Source organism: Rissa tridactyla, chromosome 21 (genome assembly GCF_028500815.1).
Source record: "Rissa tridactyla isolate bRisTri1 chromosome 21, bRisTri1.patW.cur.20221130, whole genome shotgun sequence".
Taxonomy (NCBI): domain Eukaryota; kingdom Metazoa; phylum Chordata; class Aves; order Charadriiformes; family Laridae; genus Rissa; species Rissa tridactyla.
The window spans coordinates 7101286-7116326 of record NC_071486.1 but is presented as its reverse complement, the minus strand read 5'-3'; the positions used below and the strand labels follow the sequence as shown (position 1 = coordinate 7116326).

The window sequence follows — 15041 nt, the reverse complement described above, 5'->3', positions numbered from 1 at the left end:
TCCCGCGCCGCCGCCCGGGCCGAGCGCCGCCGCCGCGCTCCCGCCGCGCCGCTCCGGACCCCTCGGCCGCCCGCGCCAGACTGAGCCAGCCGAGCCCCGAGCCGGCCAGGCGGGCCGAGCGCCGAGCCCGCCCACGTGACCGCGCGCGCCGCCGTCGTGACGCGGGCGAGGCGGAAGGGGGCGGGCGGCGGAAGCGCTGGGGACGAGAGGCGCGGCGGGCCTTTCCGTGCCGGTACCCGCGAGCCGCTCCAGCAACCGGCGGCCCGCCCGGTGCCCGTTAAGCGAGCGCGGGCGAGGCCGCGACGGCCGGAGCGCTCCGGGGGCTGAAGGGGGGGTCTGGGAAAGGCGGCCGGGCCGCCCGCTCGGCGGTCAGACACCGCTGAGGGATGCGGCATCGCCCGCTCGGGAGCCCCACGTCCAGGGTGCTTTAATTCAGCTTCCTCCAGAGGCAGAGCGGTGCTGCGGGGACGTTCTTTGGGCTTCTGCGTACTTTAAAACGGTTACAAATACGCTTACCAAAATCTCAGAAACTTTCACGGCTTCATATTTATTCCTACACGAACAGCAGCACAATGAGCATGAACTTGCACCTTTTAACGAGCATAAAGACCCAAGGCTAGTAGTTTGCATCCGTATGATCAGTGGGAAAAAAGAACATACAATCAAAAATAATCAAAATACCTTGATCTCGCAATCTGCTGTTTGCTACAGTTAGACCATTACAGGCAGAGACACGAATAAGGTGGAAGATGGAGACTGCGCCAGCCCAGCAAAAGCCACCGCATGTTGTCACCTTGGGCTTTTGGAGGCTGTTGGAAACCCAGTGCTGTAACTGGAGCGTTTGTTAACGGGCACCGCGATGCTGAAGCCGTGATGCTACAGGAAAGGACGTGCTGCCGGGGACCCCCCGCACCCCTCTGCTGCGAGGGCTGGGCTCTCCCTGCAGAGCCACCCCATCCTCCAGGCCATCGCGACTTCACCGTGCTCCACCTCAGGTGGGTGGAAGAGTCACACAGATCCAGAGCACGTACTGACAGGGCCACCACCTCAGTGCGCGCTATTACACAAGTACCTTTCTAAACCATCCTTGGGACCACCGTCAGATCCCCAGGGAGGGAGGAACATCAGGATGTACCGAGGAGGTTTTCTGTTTTGCAGAAACTCAAGCGCAACTTTTTTTCCATGAGAGAGTGCTGGGCAACTAACTGCAGCCATGATTTGGGGCACTAAATAAGCATCCAATGGACGGTGAGACAAGCTGCCAGCAGAGAAGTTTGAGTGGGACAGTATTGCTCTTTTGTGTAAAATCCTACAAGTAACTTTGTGTGTGTGCTTGATTCAAGGAATAACATTTTTGACTTTCTTCCTTGCAGCAGAACACTGTTCAGCAGCTCACCCCTCTGTGCAGTCTGCTAAAGGAAGGTCTCAGTCCTGCATGGAGGACTTCGGGGCTGCATTTCTCTTGGCCTTATTTTCTTCAGACATACAGTGAACTCCAAAGCAAGAAAGTATGGAACACACTTCAGCAAGGGCTTGGCTCACAGCCCCTTGAAACCCGAGGGAGCCTGACATGGTCTGCGCCCTGGGCTCACTGTGGAGCTTGTCCCCTGTGGGAAGGGGGGAACTCGCCTCCCCAGGCTCTCCTCCTCCTCCTCCCCGACGCGATTCTGCAGCTCCTGCCTGTTGGAGTGAAGAGCGTGGCTTCCCAGATGGCCCAAGTCCTATGCTCCAGTATTTACTGGTTGCAATGCCTGGAAAGCAAGCAGAGGAGCAGCCCCAGGTGGTGCCCCACCCTGCCCATCTGTCATGAGTGGAGCACGCACAGAAAATGAAAATATTCTCATCTTCCCAGGCACCTGCTTACAAAGTCCCGGACTCCCTGAGCCAGGGCCAAGAGGGTTGTTGTCAAATAAGGCCTGTCCCAAACGATTTACTGCACACTCACGGCTGCTTGTGCTGAGGCTGGCATGTGGCCAAGTACAAAGTGACAGCAAGGAAAATTTAGGCACTGTAGCGACCTTAGCAAAAGAGCCCAAATTTAGCAGAAGGAATCGCAAATGCACACAGAACACCCATAGCCAGGCAACAGCTCATGTGAAGGCGGCCCCTCACACGATTATCAGGGTGGCTCTACCTTTTCTGCACATTCACCTACATTTTCAGAGGGTTCCATAAAAGAATACAAAGCAAGAGATTTTAGGCTTGAGGTTAATTTGGCATAAGCCCAAAGCTACAACACACCATACAGGAAGTTATGTAAACTCATTTAATTAGTTTTCTTGGTGATGAAGATTTCCCCATTACACAATTCCTTTTATCCAGAAAATAACAGTAAGAACCTACACTGCAGAAACGGACAGCAACTCTGCAGAGAAGAGAGACGCTGCCCTAAGTGCTTTAGCCTTGCAGTGCGGGAAGCAGAGTTGGAAACGCGACAGAGCAGAGTGCTGTAGGGTGTTCCTTACGAAGTTACATTATACGCTTCTTTTCCATGGAGCGCACAAGTAAGGCTCTTGGCAGCAACCTAAACCTAAAGAGCGCTTTTCCTCCTCTCCATGGCATAGAGAGGGTATCCCTTCATGGTTTTCTACTCTGTTTTAGAGAAGGTGGAGCCAAGTAACTGTTTCACAGTATGGCAACTGGACTTTCACGGGCAGCTGTGCGGAAGGAGCTCAGCAGGCAGCCCTGCTCCCAGAACAAGCCTGCCCTGCCCTGATGACATGCTAGCATTTGATCACAGCTTGTTAAAACAGTGATAAAAACTTGCCAAAAGGAACTCTGCTCCTTCCTAGCTCCTCTGTAGGCTCTGTAAGGCCTTGGGTGAGTTGTTTCGTCCCACTGGGGCTTGGTTCCCAACTGTGGAACAGAGATAAGCAGCTCGGGCATGCTCTGCATGTATAGATTTGGGAGGCTTTGGTCTGAGCACCGTGTTTTATTTTTTTTTTCCTGACAGGATAACTGTGAGTTTCCAAGCATGTGGCCCTTAGATACCCCGCAGCCAAGCTAATATGAGGCTACAGCTTCTCACTGTCGCTGTTGTGAGGAGAAGGCACCTGTGGTAGCGGTGTTGGCGGAGCCCTGTGCCACTGAGCTGGAAGCAGCACGTTCAGACCCTGGTGTACATGACGCTCCAGCTCTCGGCTGCACAAACACTCCCCTGTGAGACAGGCTGGTGGCAGGAAAAGAGGGAAACTTTGGAGGCAAGCATGAGGGAGAACAAGGCCTGTAAGAGGCCAGCTATTTACTGCTGCCAGGAGACTCCAGGGGAAAATGAAGGATTTTCAGAAACCTTAAGAGCTCAGCAAGACCACACTGCCAGTTTTCCCCACAAGGCCCTGTTTTCTTTTCCAGGATTTTACGATAACACACAAAAGTAACACCTAAGAGAGGAAGGAAACCTGTGGCACTCTAAAATGCCTCATGCACCTGCTATGATGAGGCAAAGATCTTCAACATGCTGGCTGTTGGCCAAGTCTCTCCTGCTTCTATTGCCTTTGAAAACCATGGAGAGATTTTAGGTTTCCTTAGCTCTATATCACTTGGATAATTTATTTCTGAAGTGGCAGGAATTACCTTTTAAGCTCTAGTAACAGAAGCCAGCATTTCTTCTGCAGTTTTAACTAAGCATTCAGAAATGAGGTGCAGATCCCCAGCTTCTGAATTCTCTGCAATTTTCACTTTTTGGGTGATCTAAAGATCAGTTGCCTCTGCAAAGGATTACCATTTACAACTCCATTTTGCCCAGAGGTTCACCAGGAAGTTCTGTACTTCATTTACTTGAATAAATGATTGAGAAGAATGGTTGATAAGAATAAAAGAGGAAAGGCTGGATGCCACAAAACATCAGCAGTGAAATGCATCAGATCTCTGTGGTCATTTGCAACATACTTAAATGGAGCAGTGACTCAGAAGGCAAACATTCCTCCTGAGCAATGGAGAGGCTGCCCGGGAGAGCAGGACATGGAATCTGGGAGTTCAGGCAGTGCTTCACTCACTTGCCTGTAAAATGGGTCACTTAAACTTCAACAGTACTTAAATAACAGCCTGCATCTCCAAGGCAGCCAGCAGCAGGCAAAACACAACAAGCATAGCACAATTATTTCCCTGGTGTTCTGGGATGTTACAGAAGATGCAGGTGTCTCCGCTCACACTGACATGATGAAGCTCTGCAGCTGAGTTTTGATAAGCAAATAATCTGTACATAAACCTCCAAGAAACAGGACCATTCAGACCACAGAAAGAAGCTTGAGCTGCCCTTACTACCCCTTTACAAGCGTGTTTCACAGAACACTGCTCCCTCCCTCCCGACGTCCCCTTAGCAGTTGGCAGGCAGAATCCATAGGCAGCCCCAGCGAGAGGGACCGCTTACATTACAGTGACAATGCTGCAGTGCCTGGGAAGGCACAGGGTTGGGAGTTGGGGCTCCTGTTTGCCAAACAGCTTTCCAAACATACCCACTCTGGCTGTCATCATGATTACTGTTCAGGGCAGCCTTGTTTTTAACAGGTATGGCTGCTGCATCTACAGGCATCTTTGCTTTCCACGAGCCCTAGCTTTACTCAGAGCAAACACTTCCTATTCTGACCTGGTTCAGGGAATTCAATCCATCTAGCTGGTCTTGGAGAGACCTGGCAGGACACTACATTCAGAAGAGACTCTGATCCTGGTCAACATCACATAAAACATTTTGTGTCGCAAATAAATAGCATTCCTTCCAAACAATGCTGCTAAGACTAAGCACTTCACACCACTAAGCAGATGTTTCACTATCTTCCATCCCATTTGCCATTGCGTGATAAGAACAGGCAGTGGATGGGAAGGCAGTGGGCCCAGCAGAACACTGGCAGTTACCAGAAATGCTTTGCAGTCAAGCAGATTTCAGACGTGCAGACTTGAGTGCAGAGACTGCAGAGGATCTAGTAACCCATTCTGGAAAGTCCAGAACTCAACAACCCAGACAATTCCTATTTCTTCCAGCCACTAACCTGAAAAAGCATTGACAATTAACATTAAGATGGTGCTTTCAGGAGAGCCGAACTGCGTCCAGCTGCAGTTGGCTGGATACAAAAGCAGCGCTGTCTGGAGTTATTATTAGATTAATAGATAGAAAATAGATTAATAGACAGAAAACAGATTAATAGACTTAGAGGCTCTTCAATTTCTAGCTTTCTTTAAGAGTAATTTTTAAAATATAACTTAATATATAATATCTGTAATGCATCTTGAGTGAACTGCTCATTGTCAATGAAGAATTACAACCATATATAAAGAAGAATCTTTGAGGCTCTCAGATTCCCCCTTCTTGCTTCTTTCATCACATACACCCCCATTAATCACTTCAGCTGCAGGCAGCTCACACCCTCTGCTGCTCAGCTCGAATCAACCTGGCATTATCTTCTGTCACAAGAGACAGGCAAGTCACTGCAAAAAGCAGATAGAAGGCACACACGAGTGGGACCGTACTGCCCGAGTGTGGAGACCCAGCAGATGTAAAGAGATATAAAAATAAATAAATTAAAATAAAAATCTAATGCCTACAAATTGGTTATAGTTTCCTCCTTGTCCTCTAATAAGAGGTAACAAACGTAGACCCCATAGCTGAGCTCCTCTCTCCTGATGGGAAACTAAAGCACAGAGAATGGGGTGCAGTCATAAGACCTGTAGCATCACTGCTGTCAACTGCATTGGCGCTGGCAAGTGCCAATTTTTCAGGATGCTTCTCCTCTCCTAAAGAAATCTTCTACCAGCTTGTCAAATTTCTGTGAGGAATTCCGCTTTAGGACATTTAAGGGAGTGAGTAAATACTGCTCTGCGAACCCAGTCAGAAAGCGCTCATCAGAGAGAGGTGCCCAGCTAACAGCGCTGGCTGCTCTTGCCTCTCCTGGCTGTTCTCCACTCAGCTCTGCCTTCCCTTTCTCCTTGCCCGTGTGATAACAAGCGCAACCTTCTTTTGAGCAGAAGGCTGACTCGCAGTAGTTCTGCTGAGGAACGTTAACATCCATGAAGTCTTCAGAGTTCTCAGTATGTTCCTCTGGGGACTCATAAACAACTCCTTGGGGCACAGAACAGCGGGTAACTCTTTTCAAGAGACACATGGGTTCCTGCCCCTTCCTTTTGCTTTGCTGCTGTCCAGACTCTTTCACTGGCTTTGGCATTCTGAGGTCAGGAAGTGCCTGGGGGGCAGAACTTAGATATTTCTGAAAGTAAGCCTGGCACACGCTGCCCCTCACGATTGGAATGACCGAGCAAGGCTTCAACCACTTCACAAACTCGCACAGCTCCGAAAAGGATGAGTGATCTGAGTACGGGATCAGATGGATGTTGGGGTGAGTGACCTTCACAGGCCTGCCCGTAGGGATGATGGCAATCGTAGGGTGCAGCATGTTCCAGCTGACAAGGGTATCCGAGCGGATCTCGGCAACATCCACAGCACGGATCCAGCCAGCCCCCTCCTCGGTGGTGAAGACATCAGGCAGCTCCAGCAGCCGCATCTGCTCCAGGCGCCAGGGGCTCACCACCACCCAGGTGCGGAACTCCAGGGCCAGGTCCACCAGCAGCGTCTCCTTCCCCAGGCTGTACACACCTATGGAGAGAGCCGTGGGTGGCATGGCGGGCTGAGCCCCGGCCTAGGGCAGGGAGCGCAGGGCAGGGGCACCGCGGCATGGGGTGGCACTCACCGATGACGACGTGGTGCTGCGGGTGGGCGCGGATGAGGTGGGCGGCCTGGCGTGTGGCGTGCTGCCGTGAGGGCAGCGGCCGGTGTGGGTGGCAGTGGGTGTTGTCCAGGTAGAGGCGGTCGATGTGGCGGCCCCGCAGCGCCGGCTCGCCCTGCATGGCGCTGGCGTAGCGGAAGTCCCCTGCAAGGAGAGGGCGTCAGGGCGGGGCAGGGAAGGGGCAGCACCACGGGGGCCCGGCCGTACCTGTGTAGAGGATGGTGCCGAAGGCGCCCTCAAAGAGGAACATGACGGAGCCGGGGCAGTGGTTGGAGTCGAGCAGCGTCACCGTCACCTCCTCGCCCACCACATGGCTCTGCCCCACCTCCAGCGGCCGGATCCAGCGCGTCGGCACCTGCAGGGCCGGGCGGTGAGGCTGGGCCGGGCGGTGAGGCCGGGCCGGGCCGGGCCGGGCAGCGGGGGCCGGGTACACGTACCTGGAGGCGGCGGTGCAGGAGGCGGGCAGTGAGCGGCGAGCAGTAGAGCGGGCGGCTCCAGGTGCTGGAGAGCCCGGCCGTGTGGTCCGAGTGCAGGTGCGACAGGAAGAAGAGCCGGGCGCCGCCCGCCCGCCGCACGCTCCAGAAGTCCACGGCGATGGGGGTCCCGGGCAGCACCGTCCCGTTCATGGCGGCCACCCCGCGCCGCCCGCCGCTTCCCGCCCGAATTGGCGGGCGGAGCCGCGCGCGCTCCGGCGGGGCGGGGCGGGGCGGGGCTGCGCGCGCAGCGCGGGGCGGGGCTAAGGCGCACCCCAGGGGCGGGGCGGCGGCGGCGGCGCTCGGTGGAGCGGGCCCAGGACCGGGCCGACCGGGGCCATGCCGTACCTGGGCGGCGAGGACGCGGTGCGGGAGCTGCGCCGGGCCCTGGCCAACCCGCACGTGCAGGCGGATCGGTTGCGTTACCGCGCCGCCGTCCTGCGCGTCATCCGGTACGGCGGGGGGCTGGGGGGGAGGGGGGGCGGTGCGGGGCCGCGGTCGCTGAGCGGTGTTCCCGGCGCAGGCACATGGCGCAGGGCGCGGACGTGTCGGGGCTGTTCCCGGAGATGGTGAAGGCCAGCGCGGCGGCCGACGTGGTGCAGAAGAAGCTGGTGTCGCTGTACCTGCGGGCGCAGGCCCCGCGGCAGCCGCAGCTGGCGCTGCTGGCCGTCAACACGCTCCGCAAGGACTGCGGCCACCCCAGCCCCGCCGTGCGGGGGCTCGCCCTCCGCAGCATGTGCGGCCTCAGGTGGGACTGGGCGGCGGGGGGAACGGGGCAGCGGGAGGGGGCGCCGGGGCGGGAGGGGGGGGCCCGGGGCAGGCGGGAGAGGATGCCGGGGCGGCGCGGGGGGGGGGATTCGGGGCAGACGGGGGTGCCGGGGCGGGGGGGGGGGTGCCGGTGCCGTCCCTCTGACTCCCCCCCGCCGCAGGATGCCCGGCATCCAGGAGTACCTGCAGCAGCCCCTCCTCAGCGGCCTGCGGGACAAGGCCTCCTACGTGAGGAGAGCGGCCGTGCTGGGCTGCGCCAAGATGGTGAAGCTGCAGGGGGACTCCGAAGTCGGTGAGTGCGCTGAGGGACCGTCTGCCCGGGTCGGTGGCCCCTAGGAGCTGGGGGGAGGTGGCGGGGGGGGGACACACGGTGGCCCACAGGAGCCAGGGGCATCCAGCCGCTGGAAGCACGTTCAGGTGTGCGTTTTGTCCTGGTTCTGCCTCTGGGCTGCAAGACAGAAAGAGGGAGGAGGAGGAGGGGGCTATCGCTGCGTATGGAGTCGTTTCTGCAGCGCCGGGCGCTGCCAGGTTCCATGCCAGCGTGCCCCTCTCCTACCCGCTCTTACCCGGCTGTTTCCACAGCCCGTGCTCGGCCGGGGCTGTCCCTGTCCCCACACCTGCAGACCTCAGGGAAAGGTTGTGCTGGGGCAGGTGTTACTGTAGAGCTGAAAGTTTTGTTCACTGCTTCTCCCAGTTCGAGCCGTATCTTTTTTTTCTCGTGATAAATGCTTACAGGCGGTGATTAAATTGCGCTGGGTCAACAGAATTTGATATATAGAGACCTCTGCTTCTTTGCAGATGGTGCATTGGTGAACGAGCTGTACAGTTTGCTTCGTGATCAGGATCCCATTGTAGTTGTGAATTGTCTGAGGGCCTTAGAAGAGATATTGAAGAAAGAGGGAGGAGTTGTCATCAACAAACCCATTGCTCACCATCTCCTCAACAGGTTTGTTTTCTTTGCTGTTAAGATGCCGCTGGAAGCTTCATTCTTGTTCTTGCATTTTGCATGCAACTAAAGCAGGTATTTCTGGGCTCCTGTCAAAATTTGAAGGCAAGAGTTAGGCACCAAAAGATGGAGGGGCCCATCCCAAGAGAAATCAAATTAATTCTATGCTAAGTTCTTAAGAGAAATCTGAGGAGCCCTGCTTTTCCAGGGAGTCTTTGTTTCATCTGGTGGTTTGTTTGGAATTGTAAGTTAATGTGGTTGGGTTTGGGGTTTTTTTTGGTGACAGTATATATGATATATTTGTGGGACAGGTATGTTCTACTCTGTATCTCCCAGTCTATTGAAAGATATATATATTTTATCCATTGCTTGGAGAACTTTTCTGCAGATAATTCTATGTGATATGGCAAAAGAGCGGTATTGCTCTGCCCCAGGTTCTTGTTAATGTTGCTGTTTCGCTTATAGCACCAGCAAAAGTGCATGTGGCTGGTACTGGGTTAAGCCTATGTGCATAAACTGGTCAATTCTCTTGAGATATAATTGTGGTATCTACTTCTGAAGCATAGCATTTGGTTTGGAAAAGAGGGCATAAGAAACTCAGAGGCCAAGGCCTTTCCTCTGCACAGCACAGACCTTTGTGCGCTTCTTGACTCCTGCAAACCGTGTTTTTTCTCTTGTCAGGATGGCAGACCTGGATCAGTGGGGGCAAAGTGAGGTGCTTACCTTCCTTCTGCGTTACACACCTCGCAGCGAGGAGGAGCTCTTCGACATACTCAATTTATTGGATGGCTATCTCAAAAGCAGCAGCCCCAGTGTTGTGATGGCAGCCACCAAGCTTTTCCTAGTGCTGGCCAGGGAGTACCCACATGTGCAGGCAGATGTTTTGGTGAGAGTGAAGGGGCCACTGCTGTCGGCCTGCACCTCCGAGAGCAGGGAGCTCTGCTTCACTGCGCTGTGCCATGTGCGTCAGATCCTCGGTAGCCTTCCCGGCCATTTTAGCAGCCACTACAAAAAGTTCTTCTGTTCATATTCAGAGCCCCACTACATCAAATGCCAGAAGATGGAGGTGTTGTGTGAGCTGGTGAATGATGAAAACGTACAGCAAGTGCTGGAGGAGCTGAAGGGCTATTGCACTGATGTCTCGGTAGAGCTTGCCCAGGGGGCGATCTTCGCCATAGGTAAGAGCCACGTCTTGCTTCGGGAGCAGCTGCAGCTCTAGACCCTTCAGCTGGGCCTTTCTCTGCTCAAGTGTATCTGGGCAAGTGGCAGATAACTGGCGTGTGCTGAAGCAGTACATCCTCTGTAGACTGGCCTGCCCGGTGTTGTGTGTGAGTCTGTTTCTAAACCACGGTTGTGCCAATTCTTTCGTAAGTCGTGGCATTCAGCTGTTTCAGGTGCGCATAAACTCATTCAAATGTCTGTGCTCTGGTGAGATGCTCTAAAGAAATTGTGGCATTTCATCTTATTAATGAGCCCTGTCATGTTGAATGGAACTGTGTAGTGGGTGGAGGAGCTCCTGTAATACCTGCCTGTTCTTTGAGTTGTGGTGGGGGCGGAGTTAAGGTGATTTGAGGCACTTTAGTTTTGTTTCTGTAAGCTTTAAAATAGGTGTTTCTGGAGTATTCATAAGGAGAAAACTAGGCTAAAATGCCTTTCTTATATATTACGTGTGCCATGGTTTAACCCCAGCCAGCGGTAGGGCCACGCAGCCACTCTCTCAGTTCTTGCCATTTTTCCCTGAGAAGGGCAGGGACAAAAGGAGGGGAAGGGAAAGATAAAAAAACCTCATGGGTTGAGACAAAGACAGTTTCATAGAACAATATCAGAAAGGGAAACAGCGATAATAACAATAATGACACAAGTCACTCTCACCACCCAGTAAATTGATGAATTGGCACCATCCTGAGTAGTGGTCGTGAATTCCTGCCCCCCTGGCCAACCCTCGTTTATATACTGAGCGTGACATCGGTGGCATGGAATATTCCATTGGCCGTTCCATCGTTGTGTCTATGCTCCTTCTCAGCTTCTGTGGGAATCTGAAAAAAAGTAATCGAATGCTATAAATATCACCCAGCAATAACTAAAACAATATGCATTATTGACATTCCTTTCAAACCAAATCTGAAACATAGCAGCCACTAGAAAGAAAATTCTATCCCAGATGAAACCAGGACAACGTGTAAGAAAAGCTCAGACTTCTTCTGAGGTGTGCCTTCAGAAAGAGGAACATAGCCCTTGTGTGGAGAACAGGCTCATTCAACTACACTTTCAGAAACCATAGTCAAAAAGGAAAAGACAAAGGCTTTCTTTAAAGTGAGTTGTGATGAATAGTTGGGCTCGTGGTTCTTATTTCACTCTGATAAAAGGTTGACTTCCATGTCCTTTGGTGTCTCTGCAGGCAATATTGCTAGGACATACACAGAACAGTGCGTGGGGATTCTGACAGAGCTCCTGGGGCTGCAGCAGGAGCATATCACTTCAGGTAATCGTCTGCAGGTTGTTTGCCTGGCTTATACTCGCAGGAAGAGGGAGCCTTGCTGGGGCTTGTGATCCCAAACTCGAGGCTTTAAATTTAATTGGCATTTTAATTTTTAATTTAATTGGCATCTGCAGATGGAAGTCTTCCTGGTGGAGTGGGGGCATGTAGTGTGACCGCACATTGTAGTTTTTCCTTCCTTACGAACTACTCTGTAGAGAAGGGGGAGGCGGTCATAGCTGCATTCAGGGGCCGATGCGGAGGCTCCTTCCTGGCTGCTGGCTGCTGACTTGGGGAGTGAGGGGCTCGGCAGAGGCTTTTTAATGACTGTTCATGAGGGCCAAGTTGATTAACAGATCTGATTTTTAGTTCTTTCTAACTGGGACTCTTAGTCTGTGTCTTTTAAATCTTTGTGATTTCTGTTCCTCATATAATAGTCTGATTCATTTGTACCCAGGCTTCTCTTTTTCTTCTGCTGACCTCAGATCTAACTTCATGTCATTGCTGTTTCTGCCCTCTCTTTTAAATGGTCTGCTTTCAGCTTTGAAAATCACATGCTTGCGCTCAGCTGTTGAATTAAGTCTTAGGAGCTGCTGGTGTTTTTGTAAGTGGGCAGCGGAGCCTTTAAAGTTTTGACCTAAAGTTCTTGAGACTCATTTTGAAGTGGCGTTAGTTTTAATTTGTCATTCTAACCTTGTGTGTCTGAAGCATTATGAGTCAGTGTCTTTTGAAAGGCTGGGGAATGTCCAGAAGAGAGATTACTTTCCAGCAGCCAGAGGAGCAACCTGAAGTTTCAGTGCTTTATTTTAGACTTGGTGCAGCTTTGCTCTGACAAACACAGTGTCATGGGAGTTTGAAGAAGGGTGTCTCAAATCACAGTCACGAGTAAGGCACTGACCTCCCTCGCTAAGATTTGCAAAGTCTCTTGAGTGGGGTTTTTTAGAAATTTTTTTTTCCCCCCAGTGGTTTTATAACTCTTGGGGAACGCTGAGCATTTTGTTTCATTACAGCGGTAGTACAGGCTTTTCGGGACCTGGTGTGGCTGTGTCCGCAGTGCACGGATGCGGTGTGTCGGGCACTGCCTAACTGTGAGGACGCCATCCAGGACAGTGAGGTAAGGTGGCTTTGTGCTGTGGGCTGGCAGCTCTTGAGGATGGGTGGACAATGACTGTTTGGCTTTCCTTTGGGTTGCGATTGCCAGGACAAAGATCACAAATCTTCAAAAGACTTGTTCTCTCATATCTGTTTATGGCACGTCACCATTCTTTGTGGTAAACAGTGCCTATTTGCCATTTTTTTTCTGCGGTTCCTTCAGGGCAAGCAAGCGCTGATCTGGCTCCTGGGTGCACACGGTGAGAAAGTACCGAATGCCCCCTATGTTTTAGAGGAGTTTGTGGAGAACATGAAGTCAGAGATGTTCCCAGCAGTGAAGATGGAGCTTCTGACAGCATTGGTGCGACTCTTCCTGTCTCGTCCTGCCGAGTGTCAGGACATGCTGGGGAGGCTGCTCTATTACTGCATAGGTGGGTTCCCTTCGTTCTGTTTCACTGAAGCTGTAGTAGAGGCTTTTTGGGACCTGGTTTGGCTGTGTCCCCAGCGCATGGATGCCGTGTGTCAGCATCCTAGCTGTGAGGGCACCGTCCAGGGTGGCAAGGCAAGGTGGCTTTATGCCTTGGGCAGCTATTTGGCCCCTAACTGTCTGGGTGGGGGGTGTAACAGGCTTACACTGTATCGCTGGGAATCTGGTTTTAGTAATTAGGGCTTAGTACTTTGGGGAAATCTGGATGATAGAATTCTCCATAAACTATGTCCCTCTAATTCCCAGAGGAGGAGATGGATATGGCAGTACGAGACCGTGGATTGTTCTACTATCGCCTTTTGCAGTCCGGTGTGGAAGAAGTGAAACGGGTCCTGTGTAGCCCCAAGTCTGACCCCTCTCTGGGGCTCCTGGAAGACCAAACTGAGCAACCCGTGAATACCTGGGCTTCAGAGTTTAATACTCTTGCACCAGTTTATGGCAGAGAACACTGGGCACTCGTTACTGCTCACCAGCCAGCAGAACCCCCTTACGCTTGTTCTGCTTGTACTGACTCCAGGAACAGAGACACAGGTAACCGGCCTCACCTTCGTCTGGGATCTGTCTTGTCAGTACGTGTTCTCACGTGGGTTTCTTCGGAAGAACATCACAGTGGTTTGAGAATGCTGTCGTAGAGTTCTATCTTGTGCATCCCTCTTCCTCTGACGACACCTTATATGCTGCATCTCACATGTTTGTGGTTTCATTTCAGAGTCGCTGATTTCTGAAGGGAATAAAGAAGTCCTTAATGTTCATCCTGAGACAGGCAGCCTGACCTTAATTCCTGATGTTTACCTGACTGCAGAACAGTTTGAGAAGACCTGGCTGAGCTTGGACACGAGCTGCCACCTCTCTCTGCCCTGGTGTGGGACTGTTCACCCAGATACCATACAGACGGCCCTTCACGTTGTCCATATCCAGACCATTGCTATGAGCAAAGCTGGTGTCCAGCCGTGGAAAGCTTATCTCAGTGCTCAAGATGACACAGGATGCCTCTTCCTAACAGAGCTCTTGCTGGAGGCGGCAGATTCGGAGATGCAGGTTTTGGTGAAGCAGAGCGAGGCGAAGCCGGAGGCACTGCAAACCTTCATTTTGGCGTTAAGGACGGTCATGGGGACAGTTGCCGGACTGGGGTCCTGATTGCTCCCTGCTCCCAGTGGGATACTTGCTCAGGGCACAGGAAACATTTCCTTCTCTGGCTTCACTTGCTGTACTTGATGCTGGTTTTGTACTTTTAAACTGCGGGAGCGTTAGCAGCCCTTTCCTGGAGCTGGGCCAAGCAGGCAGAGTGGCCCGGGGGCAGCTGCAGCTGGTGGATGGGGCAGGGTGAGGGGTCTGTCCCTCTGGGCTGGGGAAGGACAAGGTAACGTGTTCCTGAGCCCGCCGCTTCTGGCGTGACTCGTGGAAGTGGTGGCATCTATGGCGATTGTCACAACCTGTATGGAATACTAAATTTTTGCTGATACTGATTTTTACCATTTGTTACTTTATAACTAGAGTGGGTATTTATGGTTTGTTTTCTGTGTCATACTTATTTCTGTGCGGTACTGTCATCCTGTCCTCACAGTACGGTACGCAGGATGGTGCAGTGCTACGTGACTAAACCTTTGCGATTTTTAAAGCTATACTCTGGCCAGCCTTGGGACTTGTTTTTTGAAGGACGTGTCAACAGCACTCCGTCTGCACTATTAAAAGTTACGGAGAGATGGACTTTGTACAGCGCCACGAAAAGTGTCCTTGTCACAGCCATGTTTTACAGAGTGGCAAAACCCTGAGGAAGGCTCTTTGGCGAAGGCTGAGGTACACGGCTACTGTAACAGGGCTTCGTGGTGCGCCGCAAGGACTGGCTTTGTTAACCCTATTCTGTAAGACTACTTGTCATTTTTAATTTCTCTTAATAACTGTATTGTACCTTTAAAATGCAATATACCTTCCACACGCTTCACTGAAACACTGCTGCTACTGTTAAACAATGGGTTTTGCATTTTATTTCAGAATTTCCTAATAAAAATGTGAATCATTCTTTCTTTGTTCAACTCTGAAGTCTGCGGGATGGAGTCATCCGATCACTACTGGATCCGGAGACAGC

General features: G+C 52.3%; 2 protein-coding genes across 3 annotated transcripts; one reads left to right on the top strand and one right to left on the bottom strand.

The window, feature by feature from the left end:
- Positions 1-526: 526 nt before the first annotated feature.
- On the bottom strand, positions 527-7212 carry DCLRE1B (DNA cross-link repair 1B). Its single transcript, XM_054180968.1, has 3 exons — positions 7151-7212; positions 6678-6857; positions 527-6583 (listed from the first exon to the last, which is right to left on the bottom strand). The coding sequence occupies exons 2-3, from the start codon at positions 6832-6834 to the stop codon at positions 5709-5711; spliced, it is 1032 nt and encodes a 343-aa protein (XP_054036943.1). The 5' UTR covers positions 6835-6857; positions 7151-7212; the 3' UTR covers positions 527-5708.
- A 258-nt stretch (positions 7213-7470) lies between these two features.
- On the top strand, positions 7471-14975 carry AP4B1 (adaptor related protein complex 4 subunit beta 1). Of its 2 annotated transcripts, XM_054180966.1 has the most exons (10): positions 7471-7638; positions 7710-7934; positions 8116-8246; positions 8753-8900; positions 9582-10078; positions 11299-11382; positions 12387-12490; positions 12692-12899; positions 13202-13486; positions 13665-14975. In XM_054180966.1, the coding sequence occupies exons 1-10, from the start codon at positions 7526-7528 to the stop codon at positions 14090-14092; spliced, it is 2223 nt and encodes a 740-aa protein (XP_054036941.1). In that variant the 5' UTR covers positions 7471-7525; the 3' UTR covers positions 14093-14975. The 2 variants fall into 2 exon arrangements, with proteins under 2 accessions (XP_054036941.1, XP_054036942.1); XM_054180967.1 differs by lacking the exons at positions 7471-7638; positions 8116-8246 and having other exon boundaries at positions 7818-7934.
- The last annotated feature ends 66 nt before the right edge of the window (positions 14976-15041 follow it).

Coding starts and splice junctions, on each gene's coding strand:
- AP4B1 (XM_054180966.1), top strand. CDS start 7,526: ATGCCGTACCTGGGCGGCGAGGACGCGGTGCGGGAGCTGCGCCGGGCC. Junction 10,079..11,298: donor GGGGGCGATCTTCGCCATAG/GTAAGAGCCACG, acceptor GTGTCTCTGCAG/GCAATATTGCTAGGACATAC. Junction 13,487..13,664: donor CTCCAGGAACAGAGACACAG/GTAACCGGCCTC, acceptor GTTTCATTTCAG/AGTCGCTGATTTCTGAAGGG.
- DCLRE1B (XM_054180968.1), bottom strand. CDS start 6,834: ATGCAGGGCGAGCCGGCGCTGCGGGGCCGCCACATCGACCGCCTCTAC. Junction 6,584..6,677: donor GCAGCACCACGTCGTCATCG/GTGAGTGCCACC, acceptor CTCTCTCCATAG/GTGTGTACAGCCTGGGGAAG.